The 25,649-nt window shown below is 41.3% G+C and overlaps 1 protein-coding gene across 3 annotated transcripts in view; it reads left to right on the plus strand.

Moving 5' to 3' along the window:
• The window catches only part of sestd1 (SEC14 and spectrin domains 1), a 146,320-nt gene that overhangs the window by 35,917 nt on the left and 84,754 nt on the right, over positions 1–25,649 (plus strand). For all 3 annotated transcript variants that reach the window (XM_063052066.1, XM_063052064.1, XM_063052065.1), the window contains exons 5-6: positions 3,920–4,010; positions 24,137–24,250. In XM_063052066.1, the coding sequence (XP_062908136.1) occupies positions 3,920–4,010; positions 24,137–24,250 (205 nt within the window). The remainder of the gene's footprint in view (positions 1–3,919; positions 4,011–24,136; positions 24,251–25,649) is intronic.

Below are 25,649 nucleotides of genomic sequence, written 5' to 3' on the forward strand. Positions count from 1 at the left end.
CGGAACTCGCTGAGATGTGGGCGAAGGGGGACAAAGGTGAGGCCCTTACTGAGGACAGAGCGCTCTGCCTCCGACAGTTGAAGGTTGGAGGGGATGGTAAAGACCCGGCACGGATGAGAGCTGGGATCAGAGGGGGGAGGGGGGAGGCTGGGGGTGTCAATGGAGAGGGGAGGGTTAGGGTGAGAGGAAGATGGAGCCTCTGAGGGCCCAGGAGCTGACGGTGGGATCTGAGGAAGACGGGGCTGCGGAGTGGTGGTGGGGGAAGGGGAGACGGGAGTCACAACAGCAGCACATAAAGACCCGGCCTGGAGTTCAAGGCTGGAGTCGCAGTTGGTGGTTGCGCGATCGCTTTGAATGTCTCCATGGTCGTTGCTGGAGTCCGGGTTTTGAATATGTCCTGAGGTGTTGGAGCCGCCGAGACCAACGGCAGGGGCCGCAACCGAAAGTTCATGCCTGCTAGCGTCGGGGCCGGCAGGCTCTGCAGTCCGTAGATGTAAGATCTTGCGATCTTTGCCTAACATGACAAAGTCAAAGAAACGGCGATTGCAGGCGTGGATCCGACGGAGGATGAAATAGCGGGTAGGACCATTACAGACGGCGAAGAAAGTGTCCCGAAGGTGTGGAAGGGTCTGGGATAGGGACACCAAGTACCTCCTCATGGCGGAGAGCGTCGCCTTCAGAGCTTGACGGGAGAAGCGGCGAGAGGCAGAGTCAATGAAATGTGAGTACCTGGGATCCTCAGAAGGTCCAAATTGAGAGGCTTGGAAACGAATCCTAAAGCCAACTGGAGTAAGTTGGCGACGGAGGCACGTTCCAAGAAAGGATACATGGCAGTGATAGCGAGTTTGAGTCAAAGTCTGGTCGAAAAGTTGAAGAGCTGAAGAAATCACAGATGGGGAGCAGTGAGAGATGGTTTCACTGAACTCCCGTCGAAGAGAGGATCTAAACTTCTTCGGTGTAGGCATCACCGGAAGAGGCTTCGCAGTAGTGAATTTAAACGCAAACAACAGGAATTCTGCAGATGCTGGAAATTCAAGCAACATACATCAAAGTTGCTGGTGAACGCAGCAGGCCAGGCAGCATCTATAGGAAGAAGCGCAGTCGACGTTTCAGGCCGAGACCCTTCGTCAGGACTAACTGAAGGAAGAGTGAGTAAGGGATTTGAAAGCTGGAGGGGGAGGGGGAGATGCAAAATGATAGGAGAAGACAGGAGGGGGAGGGATGGAGCCGAGAGCTGGACAGGTGATAGGCAGAAGGGGGTACGAGAGGATCATGGGACAGGAGGTCCTTCATGTTTATGCTAGTTAGACCTGCTGAGTGCTTGTGAAATGGCCCAACTCTAATTTGGAAATCCTTCTACTATTCTGAAACATAGGACATTGAACTTGTTGCGGTCATTTTATATTTGTCAAATTAGTTTAGGATTCAATATCTGTATTGAGGTTTTCTAGTATAGACATTGTACTTCACTGCAAGTACACAGTAACCTTAATAACAAAATACAATAAAGGCAGTTTCACAAGAGACACTGAGATTTATGAATAATTGTTACTAGCTTCCTGTGATAAAAACATTTGTATTTAGGAGTATTAACACGACAGATAAAGCAAACATGAGCAGATAATATTAACAATATCTATAACCCATAGACATTTATGAGCGAAGTTACAAAAAGTTTATGTGCCTCTTGTATTAAACAGTGTGTATGTTTTATATCCTATTATCACAGTATTCTGTCACATTTCTCTCTTATTTACAAAATAATAGGCCTGAAAAATATCTTTGCCCATTATTTGACTTGAGAACCACAAGCAACTTCTGAGTGCGCATGAGAATGTAATGACCTTGTATCTTGATCTGTTGTGTACTTTGATAATGAACGCTTATTACTGTTGTGATGCTAGGTGGATGTTCAGGATTAACATGGGGATATAATTAAAAAAGTGAAGTAAAATACGTAGTTTGCAGATTGTGCTTGAAACCCTTTTGGGTCGATGAAAACACAGAATTGGGACATGTTTTGGAATTATGTTTTCGTAGGATACACATACAACTGCTGCAGTGCATTGGTTTGCTAGTTTATTATGTTACAAATGCTTTCAGGGCCTTTGCCTTTGTGGTTCAAAGGATTAATAAATAGTTCCTTGTCAATTGGCATAGACTCAGTGAGCCAAAGGGAGTCCCAAGTGGAAGCTAGACTGAAATGGATTGAAGCCGTGAGTGTGAAAGCAACATGATACAGAAGTGAGTTGTGGATGAAAAATGCTCTCATCCACAATATTCTTATTTGCTGAAACTCAGGACTTTTCTTAGGCTTATTTTTTTAAATATCTTTAAAGCCTTAGGTGTACTTTTGTCCCTTATCTTCTCCTTTTTCTTTCTTGTATCCTCTGCGCTGTGAAAAATTTCACATCTACCAAGTGCTAAGTGCTTTACGTCAGCGGTCCCCAACCACCGGGCCGCAAAGCATGTGCTACCGGGCCACAAGGAAACGATATGATTTGGCGATATGAGTCAGCTGCACCTTTCCTCATTCCTGGTCACGCCCACTGTTGATCTTGAACGCATGTGAGGTCATTACCCGCGTGTCATCCATGTCAGCGCGGGAAGGAGATCAACTCCTCGAGCTTGCAAATGACGGCGGGCTGAAAAGTATGTTTGACATAACATCTCTGCCGGCGTTCTGGATCAAAGTCGAGGCTGAATATCCTGAGATAGCCACGAAAGCACTGAAAACATTGCTTCCATTTCCAACATATCTCTGCAATGAATGCAACTAAAACTAAATTGCAGAATAGACTGGACATAAAGAACCCCCTTTCGAGTATCGCTGTCTCCCATCACCCCTCGATAGGACCAAGCCCAGGGCTCCCACTGATTCAGCGATATTGGTGTGTTGCAATGATTTTATATGTTCATACGGGCAAAATATGTGCTGTGTGTTTAATATCCAAACATTACTTAAAATGTTATGATGCTATTGACTTATAAGTGTCTTATATAACCATATAACAATTACAGCATGGAAACAGGCCATCTCGGCCCTTCTAGTCCATGCCGAACGCTACTCTCACCTGGTCCCACCGACCTGCACTCGGCCCATAACCCTCCATTCCTTTCCTGTTCATATAGCTATCCAATTTTTCTTTAAATGATAATATCGAACCTGCCTCTACCATTTCTACTGGAAGTTCATTCAACACTTACTTCAAGCTCCCCTGTCCTCCCCTGATAATTGGCTTATCACTATATTCATGCGAGGAAAATATGCGCTGTGTGTTTAATATTAAATTCTTTAGATAAACCCTTTTAGAAACGAAATTTAGTGTATTAGCCACTTATCACCTATATTCCGGTCGTGATTAACACCCCCCCCCGAACAGAATCGCCAAAAACGATTTGTAGAAAAAATCGGCACGTACACGCATGCGCACTGGTGCCCGCGCAAGGCTTTATGGTTATGGTAGTCTTTATCGGGGTAAACACAATGTATTTGACTGCTACACTTGGCCGTTGGCAACCCTATACCCCCCCCCCCCCCCGGTCGGCCGGTCCGCAAGAATATTGTCAATATTAAACCAGTCCGCAGTGCAAAAAAGGTTGGGGACCCCTGCTTTATGTAACTATGAATTTGTAAAAGGCAAATGCTTTTCTAAATATTCATCAACACTGAATTTTCTGTAGTACTCCTTTGTGTATTTCAGCTTTGACGTTTGAGCTCTCCAAAGTAAATGTATTTAAGTAAAATCAGACAAATAGTTTATTGTGAAATGCTTGATTTTTTTAAAAAGCACTATCTATGAAAGCTTAGAATATTTTGGAACAAGAACTTAAATAATATATTAATGTAATATATGAAATAATATAATATGTATATAATACATTTTTGATTAATCCATGATTATTTTCTCTCTTGCAGTGATAAGTGTAAAGCCAGAGGTTTTACTGTTATTGTGGATGGTCGGAAATCTCAATGGAATGTAGTGAAGACTGTTGTGCTGATGCTGCAGGTGAAGTTTCTTGACACCTATTACATGTGCATGTAATTTGTTTTTTGCGATAGACAATTTAATTTGACTTAAATGCAACAGTTTGGAACAGATTATTGAAATTTGTATTGTTCTCAAGTACCAGCTACTTCATTAAAATTAGTTCACTTTAAGAAAGGCTCAAGCTTCGTAAAGTGACTGGACATGTTATTATTTCATATTATAGCACATGAAGAACCGTATAACGGCATAATTTGAGTCTTTATAACCCCAGTGTAGCAGTGCTTATAAAAATATTCACTCCCCCTTGGTAGTTTTCATGTTTTATTGTTTTACAACATTGAATCACAGTGGATTTAATTTGGCTTTATTTGAAAATTCATCAACAGAAAAGGATTCTTTTGTGTCAAAGTGACAACAGATCTCTACAAAGTGATCTAAATTAATTACAAATATAAAACACAAAACAATTGATTGGATAAGTATTCAACTCCTTTAAAATCACATAATTAGTGAAATGAGGTCATCTGTGTGCAGTCAAGGTGTTTCAATTGATTGTAGCGAAAATACTACTGTATCTGGAAGGTCTAATTGCTGGTGAGTCAGTATCCTGGCAAAAACTATACCATGAAGACAAAAAAAAACTCCAAGCAACTCCACAAAAAGCTTATTGAAAACACAAGTCAGGAGCTGGATACAAGAAAATTTCCAAGTCACTGAATAGCCTTTGGAGTACAGTTAGATCAATCATCAAGAAATGGAAAGAATACGGCACAGCTGTAAATTGTTTAGAGCAGGCCATCTTCAAAAACTGAGTGACCTGGCAAGAAGTGAATTAGTGAGGGAGGCCACCAAAAAACCTATGATGGTGCTGAAGGAGTTACAAGCTTCAGTGGCTGAGTTTGGAGAAACTGAATATGTAACAGCTATTGCCCAGGATATTCAGTCATATGGGACAGTGGCAAAGAAAAAGCCACTGTTTGGGGGGAAAAATGCTCACATGAAATGTCAGCTGGAGTTTGCCAGAAGGTATGTGGGGGACACTGAAGAAGAAGGTTCTATGGTCTGATGAAATGAAAATTGAGCTTTATGGCCATCAGACTAAAAGCTATATTTGTCGTAAGCCAAACACCGCACGTCATCAAAAGAACACCATCCCTACTGTGAAGCATGGTGGTGGCTGCATCATGCTGTGGGGATGCTTCACTGCAGCAGGCCCTGAAAGGCTTGTGAAGGTAGAGGATAAAATGAATGCAGCAAAATACATGGAAATTCTGGAAGAAAACATGATGCAGTCTGCAAGAGAAATGCGACTTAAGATTTGTTTTCCAGCAAGACAATGACCCTAAGCATAAAGCCAAAGCTACACAGGAATGGCTTTAAAACAACAAAGTTAATGTTCTGGGTGGCCAAGTCAGAGTCCAAACCTCAATCCATGAGAGAATTTGTGGCTGGACTTGAAAAGTGTTGTTCATTCACAATCCCCATGCAATCTGACAGAGCTTGAGCAGTTTTGTAAAGAAGAATGGGAGAAAATTGCAGTGTCCAGATGTACAAAGTTGATAGACCTATTTACACAGACTCAAGGCTGTAATTGCTGCCAAAGTTGTGTTTACTAAATAATGGCTTGAAGGGAGTGAATAATTATGGAATCAATTATTTTGTGTTTAATAATTGTAATAAATTTATAGACTCATTTGTAGAAATTTCTTTTCATCTCGTCTGTTGATCAGTGTCAAAAAAGCCAAATTAAATCTAATGTGATTCAATGTTGTAAAATAAGAAAACATGGAAACTTCCAAGTGGAGAGGGTGAATTCTTTTTATAGGCACCGTATGTTTAATTCAGTTGGCTTAGTGGTATTTTGAAAATATGCAACTTAGATTACAGTATGAAATTCAAATGTAGATTTTCTTTCTATTAGCAGGGTATTAAGAAACATGAGATTTGTTTAGTTTGGGCTGAAAGGTAGTACTTTGGACCAAATGTTGCATTTTTTTTGTGTTTGTTTTTGAGTTACGGCAGAGTTGACAGTTCAGCATCTGCAATTGCCTGCAAAAAATTCCAATTAATAGTTTTTTGACATAGGAGTTATGTATTCCAAACTAAGCCAAGCAATTCCGCAATCATATGGATAAAGGAATCTGTTGAGATTGGTTGAACCTACTGTGTGTCTCAGTTGGGAAATATGTGAAATTTCAGTAACTAGAAATTCTAATCATGAGTTTAATGAAAGCTATTTCATTTGTTTTCAGTACTAAAAAGAATTAATCTTATCAGTAAGTATTATAGATTCAATTGTTAACCCAGCACATTTTTGTAGGAGTCATAACTGGTGTCATTTTTTTGGAGATATATTTTAATTTCCATCAAATTATTTCCATTAAAAATGAGTAATAATATGTTGGATCTTACAGAAGAGAAAACAAGCAACTTGGGGAGGAAGTAGGCTGCTTACACACAAACTTATGATGTTACACACTTAATATCGGGTGACAAAGAATTATTAAGACTTTGTAATAACATCCTCGATATTATCATTGGGTTATAGAATTGATACAAACCATTTCATGTTCTGGCATTTAGAGTGCTTAAGAATAATCATTTATAGCTTGAAAAGTCTGCAATAAATTCTGGATCCATTAATACAAGTAAAATTTAGACTACAGCAAAGTCAATAGATTTAACTTAATGCTACCTTACAGCTCCTCAGTTGTGCAAAATTGTAAATGTATTGGGTACTTATGGTAATCCTAAACTAGACCACACTCCCATCACTCTAAAACTTGCATAGTTATCTTGGGGGTTCTTTATTCCATAGAAGTCCCTTTATTATTCAAATGGTACTTCAGTGCTCATTAGAAAGCTTTCTGAATAGGAAATTCTGCACCTTTATCTATCCTGATGAAGGATCTGTCCCTGGAATGTTCACTATTATTCCCCTCCATAGGTGCTGCTCAATTTGCTGTTCCTTTAGCACTGTGAGCTACTCTGTACTTATTTTCTTCCTCTCCTTGCTGTTACAATTTTTGCTGTGCCAATTTTTGCCTTCAGCTTCTTTATTATTCTTAGCATTTTGTTCCATCCTTGGAATATTTTGTACTAACTTCATATGGAGAGTCTCAACACGAAATATTGACAGTCCATTTCCCTTCGTAGGTGACGCTGGACCTATCATGACTTCCAGCATCTGTTGTGTGTTGCTGTTGATTCCAATGTCTACATTCTTTTGTTTTTTGATTTCCCTCCATGACCTCACTTGTGTCTTTTCCTTCACTCTTTGCTATTTTTTCCCTTCAAGCCCTCTCCAAGGTGCCTTTGACATCCCTGTGAAAACTTTGGCAAGACGAGAAGGGAAATACATAATTATACAGCTGGGGCAGAGTGAATCCTAAATGGAATTAGGAAACCATAGATGCACAGTGTTTGTTGAACTAGTGGTATGTTCTTGGTAAGCTCCTGGTAAGACAAAATTGCATTTAAAAAAAACAATCGGGGAGAAACTAAAGGCCAGGAATTGTCTTTGTTCTCCAGTTTAAACCTTGAATATGTAAAACAATGAGGTTATGGAGGAACACAGTAGGTTCATCAAGGTCCTGACTTCAAACATAAGCTGTCCATTTCCCCCCAGCCCCACCTCAGATGTTGCCTGACCTGCTGAGTTCCTCTGGCAGCACATTTTTTTGCTTCAGATTCAAGCAGTGCAGTCTCATGTATCTCCTTGAATATTTAACTCTTGCAGAAGAGAGTGGAGAAATCAAAAACAAACCAACAGATGTTGGTAATCTGAAATACTGAAAGTGCTGGAAATATTCAGCAGGTCATGTAGTATTTCTGACTAAAGAAGCAGAGTTGATGTTTCAGATCAGAGACCCTTCATTAGAACTGGCGAAAATATTTTTTAAGCAGCTTTAAGTTGCAGACAAGGATAATTAGAGCAACACACATGAGAAAATCTGCAACTGGTGGAAATCTAAAGCAACAAACATAAAATGCTGCAGGAACTCTGTAGGTCAGGCAGCATCTATGAAAAAGAGCCAACAGTCGCCATTTCAGGCTGAGACCCTTCATCGGGACTAAATAAAGCAAATTAGTCTTTCAGGTAGCTTAATAGGAGCAATTAGTTGGTGATGATGCTTCTTCTATTTGTTCTTGAGTAGATAAGTTATGAGACTTGCCCCACAGTTTACACTACACTAATAAAAAGAGTAAATCTGAGCAAATATGATGGAGGATGTGATAAATTCTGATACAGAATGAAATCCAGTTGCTAAAGATGTGAAATTTGAACCTATGTCTGCAAGGCTCCAAAGTGTCCAGATGTGAGAGAGGGAGTTTTTCTACAAACCTGTTCTGGATTCATTTTAATAGTGCAGGAGGACACACAAAGCTCAGATTAGGATGGAGAATTATTGGGGAAGCAGACTGAATGCAGGTATTCTCTAGAGTGATTTGGTTTTTCCAAAGTAGAGACCAATTGGTGTGTACCAAGTACATTGTTCTCAATTGGAAGCTGTGCAAGTGGAATAATTGTCTGGGTCTCTGGATGATTGGAAAGGAAAAGTGAAAGGACAAGAATGGCTTCTTCTTTGGCTACGTGGAAAAGTGCAACATGTAGTTGGTAGGAATGGATATAAGAAGCAGAGAGTTCAAGAGGGATTGTACTTTCATGATAATGATCAGCCATTTTAGGGCTAGGGAATTGGAAACTGTCGAAGTGGCAGAGGACATCTGAATTGCAACAGACTGAACTTCTGAGGGACTGGACTAGGGGTGAAAGTATGGACTTAAGATGTAAGAAAACAAGTTTGGTGAGGCAGAAGCCAGTTGAAAGTTGTGGAGGAAAGGTCTTCTGAAGAAAGGAGACCTGTGATTGAGTATTTAATTTTGTGCAGCAAAAACTGGAAATGGATGGTTAAATCAGACATATCTTAGTATGTTTCTTGAAATGTTACACTCTGGATGATTATGTAGGATGAAGATGATGATTTTGTAGGAGCAAAGAATCAAGTTTTAAGTTGAGGAAATTGGTGAAAGGATCAAGGAGTGGAGATGGTAGTCATGTCTGTATTGATTACTAGGTTACCCATCTATTTATTGAAAAAAAAAAGCCCTCTTGCCATAACTTCAACTGTTTCTATGCCTTGATTCAAGTACTCATCTAGAAACTTAATTGTTGTGAGAGTACCCGTCTGCTGCATCTACTCAGAATATAAGTGACAATGAGTTTATCAAGTTTGATATAGCTTGATCATAAACTAATTGATGATGAATCAGTGGCATAGTCAGAATAGTGAAATTGGAGAAAGGGGCTGGGGAGCAGACATGGAGATTAAAATCACATTGTAAGGATTCATTTAGGTCTGGATGGCGAGGGAGGATATCTTGGATACAAGAGGAAGGATGTTTTGCTCATAAGTTAGTGGTCAGACCTCATCTGGGCTACAGCATGCATTTCTGATCAGTACACTATTGGAGAGATGTAAGAGGGTGCAGAGGAGACTCATCAGAGTGTTGCCCATGATGAAGTGCTCTTGTTATGGGAGATGAGGCCTGTTTCCATAGAGTGGAGGAGGTTAAGAGGGGGCATATTTGAGATGTATAAAACTGAAGGATATAGATAGGGTAGATTACAGGAAATCTTTTCCCCATATCAGAGGTACACAAGACTATAAGACATTGATTTGGGGGTGGGGGAGTGGTAATATTGATCTGTGGATTCTTCAGAAATCAAGAACAAAGCATACATTTGGTGGTTATGGTGGTTTTATTAAGTATTACAAGAACAAAGTATGAACAAAGAAATACAAAGGGGAAAAATGGTTGTCTCATTGTAGAGATTATCTCAAAGTAGAGAAATTGCATTCCATTGATAAGATATAACTGATTATGAGCAATATTGATAGGGTAAATGCAAGCAGGCTTTTTCTCAGTGAACACGAGGAAATCTGCAGACGCTGGAATCTCAAGCAACACACATGAAAGTTGCTAGTGAACGCAGCAGGCCAGGCAGCATCTATAGGAAGAGGTACAGTTGACGTTTTGGGCCGAGACCCTTCATTAGGACTAACTGAAAGAAGAGCTAGTAAGAGATTTGAAAGTGGGAGGGAGAGGGGAAGATCCAAAATGATAGGAGAAGACAGGAGGGGGAGGGATGGAGCCAAGAGCTGGACAGTTGATTGGCAAAAGGGATATGAGAGGATCATGGGAGAGGGAGGCCTAGGGAGAAAGAAAGGGGGAGGGGGAAGCCCAGAGGGTGGGCAAGGAGAATAGTGAGAGGGACAGAAGGAGAAAAAGGAGAGCGAGAAAAAGAATACATATATAATAAATAAATAAATAACGGATGGGGTACGAGGGGGAGGTGGGGCATTAACAGAAGTTAGAGAAGTCAATGTTCATGCCATCAGGTTGGAGGCTACCCAGACAGAATATAAGGTGTTGTTCCTCCAACCTAAGTGTGGCTTCATCTTTACAGTAGAGGAGGCCGTGGATAGACATATCAGAATGGGAATGGGATGTGGAATTAAAATGTGTGGCCACTGGGAGATCCTGCTTTCTCTGGCGGACAGAGCGAGGTGTTCAGCGAAACGGTCTCCCAGTCTGCGTCGGGTCTCGCCAATATATAGAAGGCCACACCGGGAACACTGGATGCTGTATATCACCCCAGCGGACTCATAGGTGAAGTGTCGCCTCACTTGGGAGGGCTGTCTGGGGCCCTGAATGGTGGTGAGGGAGGAAGTGTAACGGTAAGTGTAGCACTTGTTCTGCTTACAAGGATTGACTAGAACTAGAGGTCATGGGTTAAGGGTAAAAGAAATGTTTAAGGGGAATATGAGGCTGAACTTCAATCAGGGTGGTGAGTGTGTGGAAAAAGCTACCAGTGGAAGTAGGTTTGATTTCAACATTTAAGAGAAATTTGGACAGGTACATGGATGGGAGGGGTGTGGGGTGTAGGTGTAGGTCAATGGGACTAGGCAAAATAATAGATTGGTGCTAATTAGATGGCCTGATGAGCCTGTTTTTGTGCTGTAGTATTCTATGACTCTATGAAATAGCCACGTTTGAGCGGTACAGCATGTGCTGCAGATAAACTATGAACCTTCCAGGCAATACAGAATGGCTGAACTATAATGACTAGGAATTTCACTGAACAATTACACACATATAGGAGATTGTATAAAATCATAAGCAAGCACAGAAAAGTTAACTATAAGAAAATTAACAGTCTTGCACCCTGATCCAACAGTGGTAAGTAGTAAGAGATTTAAAGGGAGTCTGAGAGGGCCTTTATTTATTCAGTGGTTGGCAAATACCTGGAATACTCTGCCTGAGAGAGAGGTGAATATGGAGTAGCTGACACCATTTATCAAGTATATAGATGAGTATTTGAATTGCCTAGGCATTGAAAGTTATGTGCTAAGTGCTGAAAGATGGTTTAAATTGAGGCAGGTGCCTATTTCTATGCTTTATAATATGGTACTTTGAGAGGGCACTTGCCTGAAGTATAGCCAGATAAGGATGCTTCAGGCAGGGGCAAAGCTAGTTATTAAGAATATTTTCTCTGAATTAAATTAGCTCCAGACTTAGGCTGTAATATTTTTAATCTGCTTTGTGTTGAAGTTTTCTTTTAGTAGAAGCTCTTTCAATTGATTGAGGGTGTAGGAAGAGTACTGGTGCTTGAATTTGCAAATGTATTCCAGTTCAAAAAACTATAGAGAGGTAAAATCATTAATGCAGAGCATTCATTTTAAAATTCATTAATGGAAATGAGACAGTACTCCAACGCACCCATACAAAAAGATCTTTAATGAGAACATTAAATGAGAGGAAACTTGACTTCCTGGGCCATGTCATCAGAAAGGGAGAAATAGAATGCCTTACATTACAAGGCCGTATGCCTGGGAAACGCGGAAGAGGAAGGCAAGAAGAAAATAAATGGACACTGTGAAAGAACTAACAAATCTAAGTGTGCGAGGTATCATTGACGCTGCGAGGGATTGTTCGATGTGGAAAGCCATGACTGACCAAGAGTGTAATGCGCAAGGCACATGAAGAAGAAAAAGAAGAATGGAAAAAAAACTGCAACAGAGCTTTACAGAACATAGAACATAGAATAGTACAGCACAGTACAGGCCCTTCAACCCACAATGTTGTGCCGACCCTCAAACCCTGCCTCCCATATAAGCCCCCACCTTAAATTCCTCCATATACCTGTCTAGTAGTCTCTTAAATTTCACTAGTGTATCTGCTTCCACCACTGACTCAGGAAGTGCATTCCACGCACCAACCACTCTCTGAGTGAAAAAAACTTCCTCTAATATCAAGGACAAAATGTATTATTTCTTACAGAAATAATGTGAGGCTAGTTGGGACAGAAGAGCCTGTTCTGCACTGTATCTCTAAGTAAAAAAATAGAGTTAGTGTGTCAAGTCAGTAAGAGGGAATGAAGAGTTGAGTTTTTTTTTCATCTGGGCTGATTCAGTCCTCTTGGTCTGTGGCATCTACTGTCCAGACTTTATTTTCTTATTTTTGTATCTTGGACCTTTTGGTTGGAATTGTCATTTCATTTGTCTATACTTTTGTTTATTAATCACATGTACATCAAAAGAACATACAATGAAATGCATCATTTGCACTGACAGCCAGCCCTGACCTCTGGATAAAATAAAACTAACTATTTTACTGTTTTTGAGCAATTTGAACATATGCGGAACAAACAGCTTATTTCTGTACTGTTAAATTCAAAGAACGTAACCACTTTGAAATTGCTAACATCTTTTCTAATAGCTTATCACCTGAGTGGAGCATGGTGCTCAGAATGTGAAGTACGCATGTATATAAATATAAACCACTGGAATCTGCTGTTGGTATTCTTGCAATGGGAATGTCACTGCTGTAAAATTGTTGGCTAGGTATAGTAAAATCATGCCTGGAAAAAAAATCCATGTCAGATATTTATTGCGTTGAATCCAAGTTACATTGCCATTTGATTATCTGGCCGAAGTTGACTGGAAAGGGACATTTGCAGGAAAGACAGCAGAGCAGCAATGGCTGGAATTTCTGTGAAAAATGAGGGAAGTGCAAGACAGATATATTCCAAATAAATTTTCAAAGAGAAGGACACTACCGTGGCTGACAAGTGAAGTCAGAGCCAAAGTAAAAGCAAAAAAATACAAGGAAGCCAGAACTAGTGGGAAGATAGAGGATTGGGGAGCTTTTTACAAACTTGCAGAAGGAAACTAAGAAGATCATTCAGAAGGAAAAGGTGAATTATGAGAGGAAGCTGGTGACTAATATCAAAGAAGATGCTGAAAGCTTTTTTAAGTATATCAAGGGTGAAAGAGAGTCGAGGGTAGATATAGGACCAATAGAAAATGATACTGGAGATATTGTAATGAGAGATGCAGAGATGGCAGAGGAACTGAATGCGTATTTTGCATCAGTCTTCACAGTGGAAGATGTCTGCAGTATACCGAACATTTAAGAGTGTCAGGGAAGTGAAGTTTGTGCAGTGAAAATTATGACTGAGAAGGTGCTCAGGAAGCTTGATGGTCTGAGGGTGGTTAAATCTGGACCTGATGAATGAACCCTTGGATTCTGAAGGAAGTAGCTGGAGAGATTGCGGAGGTATTAACAATGATCATTCAAAAATCGATAGATTCTGGCATTGTATCGGATGACTGGAAAATTGCAAATGTTACTCTGCTCTTTACGAAGGGTGGAAGGAGGCAAATATTGTCTTTCAAATATTTGGGCATCATTATACCAAAAGATTTGTCAAAATTATCAAAATGCAATTATCAGCTTATATATAAAAAAAATTAAGGAAGATATAACAAGATGGAACCTATTTCCTTTTTTTTAGTCTCAGTTCAAGGATTGAATCTGTTAAAATGAATATATTGCCCAGACTATTATATCTCTTTCAAACCCTACCAATAGAGATTAATCAGAATCATTTCAATGAATGGAACAAAATGTTATCAAGATATATATGGCAGGGTAAAAGGCCTAGAGTTCGTCTCAAAACTTTGCAATTAGCCAAGGAAAAGGGGGGATGAGGCCTCCCTTCTCTCAGAGATTATTATTTTGCAGCACAGTTGAGAGCTGTGATATGTTGGTGTAACCCATCATATGCCGCTCAATGGGAAAAACATTGAGGAGGGGATACTTCCCATCCCCATAAGGCAATTTTGGCTGATAACAACCTACAAAGGTACATACATAATCCATGGGTGAAATGGACTCTTAAAATATGGAAAACTATTATAAAAGAATATAAACTAGAGGGAGAAATGCAATTCTTAAATGGTGTGCATATGACTCGGATTTTACGCCAAATAAGCTGGATGCTAGAGTTAAGGACTGGACAGCTAAAGGAATAGCAGTTCTCTGCAATATAATGAAAGAAGGAACACTGTTCAGTTTTGAAATGCTTAAAGAGAAACGCTTAGTAGAAAAATAAGACTTTTAACAGTATCTACAGATGCAACAGTATGTTAATAGGAGGGTTAAAAATGTAACCAAGGCAAGTACATGTTTGGTAGAGCTATTTAGAAAAGCATATAATTCAGATAACGGATCATTTCAAGCGTGTATAAGGGTTTGTCAAATCTTAAAACAGATTCGACTTCATATATTAAAACAAAATGGGAGAAGGAAGGAGGGGCAATTATATCTGAGGAAGAATGGACAACAATATGGAGGTATCAATGGAAGTGTACCAGTTTACAGAAATGGAGGGAATTTGGATGGAAAAACTTGATAAGATATTTTATTACACCCTCTCAGAAATCCCATTATGATAGTAACCTCCCTGTTTGCTGGAGAAATTGTGGAAATCAAAATGCAAACCATTATCATATTTAAAAACGCAAACAACAGGAATTCTGCAGATGCTGGAAATTCAAGCAACACACATCAAAGTTGCTGGTGAACGCAGCAGGCCAGGCAGCATCTCCAGGAAGAGGTACAGTCGACGTTTCAGGCCGAGACCCTTCGTCAGGACTAACTGAAGGAAGAGTGAGTAAGAGATTTGAAAGTTGGAGGGGGAGGGGGAGATCCAAAATGATAGGAGAAGACAGGAGGGGGAGTGATGGAGTCAAGAGCTGGACAGGTGATTGGCAAAAGGGATACGAGAGGATCATGGGACAGGAGGTCGGGGAAGAAAGGCAAGGGTGGGGGGAAACCCAGAGGATGGGCAAGGGGTATATTCAGAGGGACAGAGGGAGAAAAAGGAGAGTGAGAGAAAGAATGTGTGTGTAAAAATAAGTAACAGATGGGGTACGAGGGGGAGGTGGGGCATCAGCAGAAGTTAGAGAAGTCGATGTTCATGCCATCAGGTTGGAGGCTACCCAGACGGAATATAAGGTGGTGTTCCTCCAACCTGAGTGTGGCTTCATCTTTACAGTAGAGGAGGCCATGGGTAGACATGTCAGAATGGGAATGGGATGTGGAATTAAAAGGTGTGGCCACTGGGAGATCCTGCTTTCTCTGGCGGAAAGAGCGTAGGTGTTCAGCAAAGTGGTCTCCCAGTCTTCGTCGGGTCTCGCCAATATATAAAAGGCCACATCGGGAGCACCGGACGCAGTATATCACCCCAGCCGACTCACAGGTGAAGTGTCGCCTCACCTGAAAGGACTGTTTGGGACCCTGAATGGTGGTAAGGGAGGAAGTGTAAGGGCATGTGTAGCACTTGTTCCACTTACACGGATAAGTGCCAGGAGGGAGATCAGTGGGGAGGGATGGGAGGGACGAATGGACAAAAGAGTCGTGTAGGGAGCGATACCTGCGGAAAGCAGAGGTGGGGAGGGAAAGATGTGCTTAGTGGTGGGATCCCGTTGGAGGTGACGGAAGTTATGGAGAATAATATGTTGGACCCGGAGGCTGGTGGGGTGGTAGGTGAGGACCAGGGGAACCCTATTCCTAGTGGGGTGGCGGGAGGATGGAGTGAGAGCAGATGTACGTGAAATGGGGGAGATGCGTTTAAGAGCAGAGTTGATAGTGAAGGAAGGGAAGCCCCTTTCTTTAAAAAATGAAGACATCTCCCTCGTCCTAGAATGAAAAGCCTCATCCTGAGAGCAGATGCGGCGGAGACGGAGGAATTGCGAGAAGGGGATGGCGTTTTTGCAAGAGACAGGGTGAGAAGAGGAATAGTCCAGATAGCTGTGAGAGTCAGTAGGCTTATAGTAGACATCAGTGGATAAGCTGTCTCCAGAGAGAGAGACAGAAAGATCTAGAAAGGGGAGGGAGGTGTCGGAAATGGACCAGGTAAACTTGAGGGCAGGGTGAAAGTTGGAGGCAAAGTTAATAAAGTCAACGAGCTCTGCATGAGTGCAGGAAGCAGCGCCAATGCAGTCGTCGATGTAGCGAAGGAAAAGTGGGGGACAGATACCAGAATAGGCACGGAACATAGATTGTTCCACAAAGCCAACAAAAAGGCAGGCATAGCTAGGACCCATGCGGGTGCCCATAGCTACACCTGTAGTTTGGAGGAAGTGGAAGGAGCCAAAGGAGAAATTATTAAGAGTAAGGACTAATTCCGCTAGACGGAGCAGAGTGGTGGTAGAGGGGAACTGATTAGGTCTGGAATCCAAAAAGAAGCGTAGAGCTTTGAGACCTTCCTGATGGGGGATGGAAGTATATAGGGACTGGACATCCATGGTGAAAATAAAGCAGTGGGGGCCAGGGAACTTAAAATCATCGAAAAGTTTAAGACTGGGAGACCGCTTTGCTGAACACCTACGCTCTTTCCGCCAGAGAAAGCAGGATCTCCCAGTGGCCACACATTTTAATTCCACATCCCATTCCCATTCTGACATGTCTATTCCCAGTCTGCATCCGTTACTTATTTTTATACACACATTCTTCCTCTCACTCTCCTTTTTCTCCCTCTGTCCCTCTGAATATACCCCTTGCCCATCCTTTGGGTTTCCCGGACCTCCTGTCCCATGATTCTCTCATATCCCTTTTGCCAATCACCTGTTCAGCTCTTGGTTCCATCCTTCCCCCTCCTATCTTCTCCTATCATTTTGGATCTCCCCCTCCCCCTCCAACTTTCAAATCTCTTACTCACTCTTCCTTCAGTTAGTCCTGACGAAGGGTCTCGGCCTGAAACGTCGACTGTACCTCTTCCTAGAGATGCTGCCTGGCCTGCTGCGTTCACCAGCAACTTTGATGTGTGTTGCCATTATCATATTTTCTGGGATTGCCCTGTTATCAAAGACGATTGGAGTGGGATACACTATGCCCTACAAGACATCTTTAAATGTGAAATATCCTTAGAGAGTAAGACCATATATTTTGGGTATATACCTCAAGAATGGTTGAAAAGAGATAAATATTTAATAAATATACTGCTGGTGACTGGTAAAAAGACTCTTACCAGGAAATGGTTATCACAGGAGAGCCCAGCTTTAAACGGATGGATGGAAATTACAATGGACATTTACAAAATGGAGAAGATAACATCTTTTAATCATAAGTTGGAACAATTTGATTCATACTGGGAAAAATGGTTCAACTACATAACACCTCATGGGCCCGATTTTATTCTCATAAATCAATTAATATGTTGTAAAAAAGATCACTCCCTACTTCCTTTTGCTTGTTCTTTCTTTCCTCTCTTTTCTATAGGTGTATACCTCAGATAAATATTATGTGGAGACTTGTGGTAAATATGATTATATGATATACATCAACAATATCTGAAATACATCTTATGGAAATGTTTGTTTGATGATGAACTTCAATAAAAAATTAAAATAACAAAAAAGGTGGGAGGCAGCAGAAAGGAAACTATAGACCTGTTAGCCTGACATCAGTGGTTGGGAAGTTGTTGGAATCGATTGTTAGGGATGAGATTACGGAGTACCTGGAGGCACATGACAAGATATGCCAAAGTCAGCATGGTTTCCTGAAAGGAAAATCCTGCCTAACAAACCTACTGCAATTCTTTGAGGAAATTACAAGCAAGGTAGACAAAGGAGATGCAGTAGACGTGGTGTACTTGCTTTTTCGGAAGACCTTTGACAAGGTGCTGCACATGAGGCTGCTTAGCAAGATAAGAGCCCATGGAATTACAGGGAAGTTACTAGCGTGGGTGGAGCATTGGCTGGCCGGCAGAAAACAGAGTGGGAATAAAGGGATCCTATTCTGGCTGGCTGCCAGTTACCAGTGGAGTTCCACAGGGTCAGTGTTGGGACCACTGCTTTATACGATGTACGTCAATGATTTGGACTATGGTATTAGTGGATGTGTGGCAAAATTTGCAGATGATACAAAGATAGGTGGAGGAGTGGGTAGTGTTGAGGAAACAGAGATCCTGCAGAGAGACTTAGATAGTTTAAGGGAATGGGCAAGGAAGTGGCAATACAATGTTGGAAAGTGCATGGTCATGCACTTGGATGGAAGAAATAAACGGGCAGGCTATTATTTAGATGGGGAGAGAATTCAAAATGCAGAGATGCAAAGGGACTTGTGAGTCCTCGTGCAAAATACCCTAAAGGTTAACCTTCAGGTTGAGTCGGTTGTGAAGAAGCCGAATGCAATGTTGGCATTCATTTCCAGAGGTATAGAATATAAGAGCAAGGATGTGATGTTGAGGCTCTATAAGGCACTCGTGAGACCACACTTGGAGTATTGTGTGCAGTTTTGGGCTCCTTATTTTAGAAACGATATACTGACATTGGAGAGAAGATTCACAAGAATGATTCCAGGAATGAAAGGGTTACCGTATGAGGAACGTCTGGCAGCTCTTGGGCTGTATTTGCTGGAGTTCAGGAGAATGAGGGGGGATCTCAATGAAACATTCTGCATGTTAAAAAGCCTGAACAAATTAGATAAGGTAAAGTTATTTCCCATGGTAGGGGGATTCTAGGACAAGAGGGTATGACCCGGGTTGAAGGACATCCTTTTAGAACTGAGAGGCGAAGAAATTACTTTTGTCAGAGGGTTGTAAATCTGTGGAATTTGTTGCCATGAGTGGCTGTGGAGGCCAAGTTACTGGGTGTATTTAAAGCAGAGATAGGTTGTTGATTAGCCAGGGCGTCAAAGGGTGTGGGGTGAAAGCAGGGGAGTGGGGATGACTGGAAGAATTGGATCAGCCCATGATTGAATGGTAGAAAAGACTCAATGGGCCAAATGGCCTACTTCTCTCCTATAGGTTATGGTCTTCTGGTCTTATTACATCTCACAGGCAGAATAACCAGAATCGAGTTTAATATCGCTGACAAATAACGTGAAATTTGTTATCTTGGCAGTACAATGCAGTACATGATAAATACAGAAAAAATAAATCAATTACAGTAAGTGTATCATCATCATCAGGTGCCATGCCCAGCTTGAGCTTTGACTGCCATGGCCCACACACTCCTGTTTCGGGTCGAGTGGATCAATTAATTGGTATTCATTTCCAGTTCTCTGGTTGCTGTCCTCATCATCATTTGTCTTTGTCTCCCTCTTGCTTTCTTCCCTTCAATCTTTCCCATAATTACCGTGCATTATAACTCCTCTTTCCTAATTGCATGTCCAATGAAGTTACGTTGCCTTTTCATGATCTCATACATTATTTCTCTTTTTGTTTGCTCTGTTCATGACATCCTCATTAGATATTCATTTCATCCATGATATTCTTTGCATCGTCCTCAAAAACCACATCTCTGCTGCTTCAATTCGTTTCCTCATGTTACTAGATATTGTCCAACATTCTGAGCCATATAACATAACTGGATAAGCGTAACATTTCAGTACTCTGGGGCGGGTTGTCATGCCTCGTTTAGTATTGGTCAGTCTACTGTTCATTCTCATAACGGTGTCTTTTGCCATCCCTATTCTTCTTTTGATGTCCAAGTCGCACCTGCCATCTGATGTCACCCAGCTTCTTTAAGTAGCAAAGTTCTTTACTTGTTTTATGTCTTCCCCATTTATTGTCAGCCTGCAGATAGGATTCTCCTTTTTGGATATCACCATACATTCTGTCATTCTGATGGATAGACCCATTTTTGCACTTTCTTCAATAATTATATCAATTAAGTTTTGTAGTTCTTCCTCCGTACTTGCAATTAACACAGTGCAGTGTCATCTGCATATCTGAAATTATTGATGTTTTCACCACCAACTTTGATCCCCAAGATGTCTCTTATTTTTTGTAATATTGTTTCACTGTACACATTAAATAAATCAGGGGAGAAAACACACCCTTGTCTAACGCCTCTCTTGATTTTCATAAACTGACTCACTTCTCCATCTATTCTTACGGCGGCAGTTTGTTCCCAGTACAGATTTCTGATTAGGCGGAGGTCTTTCAAATCTAGAGCTTTCTGTAATATTTCAAATAACTTACTGTGCTTCACTTTATCAAATGCTTTTGTGTAGTCGATAAAACAAGCAAATCTTTTTGCACTTGAATAGCTCGTTCTGATAGTATCCTTAACATCAATATTGCGTTTCTTGTACCTTTGTCTTTCACAAAACCACATCGTTCTTTGCCTATTTCAGCTTGTATCTTACTTTTACCTCTTGTCATCAAAATTCTTAGAAGTATCTTGGTGATATGACTCGTTAAACTTACGGTCCTATGTAATTCACATTCTATTGCTCCAGCTTTCTTAGGAAAAGTGATAAGTACTGATTTTTTTCCCATCCCTTCTAATATTATTCCAATCTCATAAATGTCATTGATTAAGTCAGTAAGTATATATGTATTATTAAATAGTTAAATTAAAAATAGTGCAAAAACAAGAAAGTGAGGTAGTATTCACGGGTTCAGTGATCATTTAGAAATTGGATGGCAGATAGGAAAAAGCTGTTCCCGAGTCACTGAATGTGTGTGCTTAGGCTTCAGTACCTCCTCCAGACTGTAACAATGAGAAAAGGGCATGCCTGGGTGGTGGCAGTCCTTCATATTGGACGACATCTTTCTGAGGCACGGCTCTTTGATGATGTCTTGGATGCTACAGAGGCTAGTAACCATGATGGAGCTGACAAATTTTACAACTTCCTGTAGCTTACGATCCTGTGCAATTGCCCCCACACCCATACCAAACAGTGATGCAGCCTGAAAGAATGCTGTCCCCAAACTCCAAATGAAATATAGCTGAGGTATTGCCTTCTTTATAGCTGCATCAGTATGTTGGGACCAGGTTTAGATTCTCAGAGATATTGACACCCAGGAACTTGAAATTTCTCACTCTCTCCAGTTCTGATCCTTCTATGAGGACTGGTTTGCGTTCCCTTGTCTTACCCTTTCTGAAGTCCGCAATCAGCTCTTTGGTCTTACTGATGCTACTGCAACACCACTCAACTAGCTGGTACACTATATCTTACTCCTGTACACCTTCTCATCTCCATCTGAGATTCTGCCAACAATGGTTGTATCATCAGCAAATTTATAGAAGGCATTTGAACTATGCCTAACCACACAGTCATGGGTAGAGAGAGAGTAGAGCAGTGGGCTAAGCACACACCCCTGAGGTGCACCAGTGTTGATCATCAGTGAGGAGGAGATGTTATTATCATTCCGTTCAGATTGTGGCCTTCCGGTTAAGAAGCTGAGGAATCATTTACAGGGGGAGGTACAGAGGCCCAGGTTCTGTAGCTTTTCGATCAGGACTGTAGGAATGATGATGCTAAACTCTGAGCTATAATCAATGAACAGCATCCTGACAGATGTTTGTATTGTTTGCGTGATCTAAGGCCACATGAAGAGCCAATGAGATTGTATCTATCGTAGACCTATTGTGGCGATGGGCAAATTGCAGTGGGTCCAGGCCCTTACTGAGGCAGGAGTTGATTTTACCCATGACCAACTTCTCAAAAGCATTTCATCATTGTAGATGTGAAGGCTACTGGATAATAGTCATTAAGGCAGCTCGCACTACTCTCCTTGGGCATGGATGTAATTGTTGCCCTCTTGAAGCAGGTGGAAATTTCCGACCATAGCAGTGGGAGGTTGAAAATGTCCTTGAATACACCTGCCAGTTGGTTGGCACAAGTTTTCAGAGTCTTACTAGGTACTCCTTAAGGCCTACCACCTTGCGAGGGCTCATCCTCCTAAAAGACAGCCTGACATCGGCCTCAGAGACAGAGATCACAGGATCATTGGGTGCAGCAGGGATCCTCACAGGTGTAGTTGTATTTTCCCTTTCAAAGTGGGCATAAAAGGCCTTGAACTTGTCTGGTACTGAAGTATCACTGCCATTCATGCTATTGGGTTTCACTTTGTAGGAAGTAATGTCCTGCAAACCCTGCCAGAGGTGATGTGGATCCGATGTCTCCTACAACCTTGCTCGGAATTGCCTCTTCGCTCTTGAAGTTGCCATCCGCAAGTCTTACCTGGTTTTCCTGTGCAGACCTGGGTCGCCAAACTTAAGTGCCACTGATCCAGCCCTCAGCAGACGTTGAACCTCGTGGTTCATCCGCAGCTTTTGGTTTGAGAATATACAGCAAGTTTTTATAGCCACACACTCCTCCACACAGGTTTTTAATGAAGTCGGTAACAAGTGTGGCATACTCATCAGATTCGAAGATGAGTCCCTGAATACAGTCCAGTCCTTCGATTCAGTAAGAAGACTAAACAATATATATTAAAACCATTCTATCATTCCCACTGTTTTTAATTATTGCTTCTGCCAGTTTATTCTTGCTCCCTATGGCATTAGTCTCTTGTTGTCTAATTGATTTGATTTTCATAGTTTAGCTGCATTGCTTAAGGAGAAAAGTTCAATGTTATGGCTGAACTTCACATTGTTCTTAATGTCCATAAGTAAGAAAGGTTATGACAATGAAGAAGAGCTGCATAACTTTGTTTTGGGTGAGTGCAATAAAGAGTATGGAATGTCCATCAATGAGAGCTGAACTTGCACCATGCTCCTTCGCTGATCTGGAGGAGTGACCATTAATGTACCACTTTGCAGCAGAAGTCCAAGGATATAGGATGTCATATGTAAGGAGAAAGTATACATTTAATGACAAGAAAATTAACAGCATTGATATATAGTGGGCTCTTGGGGTTCAAATCCAGATCAGTAAGAATAGCCCCACAAGAAGATGGGTTGCTTGCCTTTATTGGTCAGCACACTGATAATAAGAGTAAGGAAGTCATTTGTAGTTATGTAAAATTTGGCCACACTTGGAGTATTTCTGGGGCAATTCTGGTCATTCCATTACAGCAAGAACGTGGAGGCTTTGGAAAAGGAGCCAAGGAGAATTACCATGTTGCAATCTGTATAAGAAGTTATGAGCTACAAGAGGCTGGACAAACTTGGGTTGTCATCAGAGGCTGAGGGGAGACCTGCTAGAAGTTTATACAAACATAAAATCAAGAAAAGATCACAAAAGCAGTGGATACAACCCAGTCACAGGCAAGGTCCTCCCCACCACTGAGTATGTTTACATTGAGCTGCCATGAGAATGCACCATCCATCAAGTGTCTCCATCGTCCAGGCCATTCTGTCTTCCAGCTGCTGCCAGTGAGAAGGAGGTACAGAAGACTGGAGTCGCAACCCACCAGGTTCAGGAACAGTTGTTACCCCTCAGCCACCAGGGTCCTGAACCAAAATTCAAAGTAAGTTTTACTATCAAAGTTCATGTATGGCACCATATACAACCCTGAGATTCATTTTCCTGTGGACATACTCAGCAAATCTATGGAATAGTAACTGAAGCAGGATCAATGAAAAATCACCCAGAGTGCAGAGGACGACTGTGCAACTGTTCCTGAATCTGGTGGTGAGAGTCCTGAGACTCTTGTACCTTCTACCTGATGGCAGCAGTGAGAAAAGAGCATAGCCTGGGTGTTGGGATTGGCTGATGATGGATGCTGCTTTCCTATGACAGCATTTCATGTAGATGTGCTCAGTGGTTGGGAGGGCTTTACTCGTGATGTGATGGGCTGAATCCACTACCTGAAAAACATATTATGCCACTGAAACAAAGACACCTTTGCTGGATGCTACCACTTGGAGCATAGACCTTTTCTGTCATTGATCACTGACAAGATCATGACACTCATTGTCAGATAAAATATGGATATATTTCAGGCACCAAGGCCTGAAACACAATGCCCAATATATAGTCATTTTCTCTCTTATGCTTTCATAATTAGGCTCTATATGTGGAAGTCTAACTGATTTTCTTTTCTTATTTAGAATGTGATTCCTGCTGAAGTGTCGCTTGTCTGTGTGGTGAAACCAGATGAGTTCTGGGACAAGAAAGTGACTCACTTCTGCTTCTGGAAAGAAAAGGATAGACTGGGATTTGAGGTATATGAACACTTGTGTCCTCTATATTATATTAACTTTGTTTAAAATTGTTTACAGCTTTCAAAATTACTTGCATTCATTTTCAAACTGTTAATTTAGAAATTGAAATTAGGTTCTAGTACTCATAAACAACAATAGCAATGCCATATGTTCATTCTGTCCACAAACTGAAATGATAAAAATTTTAAACATTTCTAAAATGTCCGTCATAATTGTATCAGAAGATAGATTACTGTCTATCTGAAAACTAAACCCTTTTGGAGGTGGAAGGTATATTCTGGTTTAAGATGGTGCTGGTGATGCTCAGCAACTACTTACTAGCAGCAAACAAAACAAAGAAAACAACTAAATACTTCATTAATAATGCTTTTTCTGGTAAACAATCACTGCAAATAATAACCTGTAACTTCCCTTTAGGAGTTGAGCTTTTGAAGTGCATGACTTGACATTTTGTGGTGTGAACAGAAGACTCAAAGGTGCAGCGCGGCTGTGGCATGGCAGCCGAATCAAGGCACTGGAGCCCAGACTCAAGTGCAGGGAATGAGTTACTGTGTGGTCATTGCTGGGGTGGTAGAACCAGAAAGTTGATGCAGGGCCCGGGTCCAAGAGCATGGAATGACCCGAGGTTTGGACAATTTAAGCGCTGGGCCAGGTTGAAAAGATCATGGTGTTGGGGCAAGAGATGAGATGCATGCCTGTTCAGCTCACTGCTCTGTGAGGTTTACTCACCCGTCAGTTCAGCTCGCTGATCTGCAAAGTTTAATTGGCCCTGCGCTGAACTGAGGCTGTGGCCTGCTTCTGAATCGGCTTCATGTCTGTGGGCTCACTTTCATGATCTTCAGTTCTGAATGATATTTACTTACTTTTACTGTTCGCTGATTTGTTTTTTTTTTCTCTGCACATTGGGTGTTTGACGGTCTTCATTTGTTTTAATGGGTTCTTTTGGGTTTCTTCGTTTTGTGGCTTCATATAAGGAGGCGAATCTCAAGGTTGTATAAAGTATGCATACTTTGATCATGTACTTTGAACTATTAGTATATTTGGTCCATAATAGTTCATTCATTTCTTGCCTTTTGACTCTTTAAACTATGCTTTACTGAATTTGTGATTAAAGGATTACTGTTCACTTCCCCAAGGCTACCTTTCAGGAACTAAGTAAGTTTCACCTTGGTGATATTAACAGATTTATTTTTTCTTTAACACTTCAAAGTTTTAAAGTGTGACCAAAGGCAAGGATTAGGCTGATTTCACTCATGCTGTCTCACAATATTCAGTCCTTTCTCCATGGTGCTGAGGATGTAAGACTGCTCCAGGTGCTACGAGCTTCGTGCCAGTTTACCCCGCTATATGATAAACTGAGATCAAGGCTTTTGGGCCTAATCAGGCAGCTCCAGGGATT

This window comes from Mobula hypostoma, chromosome 6 (assembly GCF_963921235.1).
Source record: "Mobula hypostoma chromosome 6, sMobHyp1.1, whole genome shotgun sequence".
Taxonomy (NCBI): Eukaryota; Metazoa; Chordata; class Chondrichthyes; order Myliobatiformes; family Myliobatidae; genus Mobula; species Mobula hypostoma.